Source organism: Eurypyga helias, unplaced genomic scaffold (assembly GCF_000690775.1).
Source record: "Eurypyga helias isolate BGI_N326 unplaced genomic scaffold, ASM69077v1 scaffold23631, whole genome shotgun sequence".
In the NCBI taxonomy this organism is placed as follows: Eukaryota; Metazoa; Chordata; class Aves; order Eurypygiformes; family Eurypygidae; genus Eurypyga; species Eurypyga helias.
In genome coordinates this window covers 8,466-9,650 of record NW_010233054.1, presented here as the reverse complement: position 1 = coordinate 9,650, position 1,185 = coordinate 8,466, and the positions used below count along the sequence as shown (strand labels likewise).

The 1,185-nt window shown below is 61.3% G+C and overlaps 1 protein-coding gene across 1 annotated transcript; it reads left to right on the top strand.

The window, feature by feature from the left end:
* Positions 1-5: 5 nt before the first annotated feature.
* On the top strand, positions 6-131 carry SMIM12 (small integral membrane protein 12; the record flags this gene model as incomplete). The annotated part of the gene is made up of 1 exon (XM_010161617.1): positions 6-131. A coding segment is annotated over one exon (126 nt), but the record flags the coding sequence as incomplete, so codon positions are not given.
* Between the last annotated feature and the right edge of the window lie 1,054 nt (positions 132-1,185).

Below are 1,185 nucleotides of genomic sequence, written 5' to 3'. Positions count from 1 at the left end.
CGGAGCAGCGGGAGGACCGCAAACTGCAGGAGCTCGCGGGCAAGGACCTGACCAAGGTGGTGAGCCTGAAGGAGAAGCTCGAGTTCGCCCCTCGGGCCGTGCTGAACAGGAACCGCCCGGAAAAGAGTTAATAAATCGGGTAAACGCGATGCCCCGGAGCGACTGTGCTGCTGGAGGGCTGTGTCCCGCAGCACCCGGCTGAGGACCCCCTTGTCATTTGCACATCTACAGGCGCCCCTCCTGCACTTGGCTGTCCCGGGGCGGTACACCATGCCCACTGCTGCTCTTCACCACCACGGGGCCCTCCGGAGGGTCAGGGTTTGCCCGCCCCACGGACGCATTCAAGACACAGCACCCAGCTCTCCTGTGTGGCAGAGCGGGCAGGGAGCCGTGCTTTGGAAGTGGAGCATGTCTGAAACTCAGCAGCTGTTGGCCTCTCCTGGCTTCTGAACTGTGAAACCCTCTCGGCCTGGTTCTACTCGTGTCTCTAAGTTTGGTTCCTCCCGTGGTGTGAAGGTAGAAGAAACTGGGACCTGGGTGACTGTGGGGTCGGGGTCAGGCTAACCGTCTGCTGCAAGAGGGCCTGACATCCTGCTTCCAGCTCTCCCGTGGCTCTTTGCAAACCCTGTCCGCAGCCCCATGCTACCGTGTTACACACACGGGAGCCTGAGCAGGGGTGGAGATCTCTGGGAGGCTTCACAGCGGGGACAGGGGGAGGTGGAAGTCCTGGCCCTGATTCCGTTGTGGAGCTCTGAGCACAACGGTGGCTTTGGGCTGTCATGGAGAACGGGGAGATCCCTGCCCTGTACAGGAACAGCCAGAATAAACTTCTGTTAAGTCCTTGGGCCTCTGTGTCTTCTGCATCAGCAGCTGGCTCCAACCCTGGCTCAGAGCGTGTTTCTATGCCCCGTGTTTTCAAGAAGCATCCCCTGCTATCGTGGGAGAAAGGCCATCGTCCCTGGGTTGTCACTGACCTCGAGGCCTGGCAACAGGGTGGTGGGCAGGAAGGAGGGGGAGGCGCCGAAATCCCAGCCCACGCTGCGGTTGTGCCTCCCTCTTGGCTCCCACTGCCATGTCATCTGCTTCCCTTCAACCTCCTTATCTAGACAAGAAGGCAGTACTGGGGGGGCATGGGGGGGTCCTGCTGGGTGCTGAGCAGGGCAGCGCATGGCAGGAGGGGCTGCT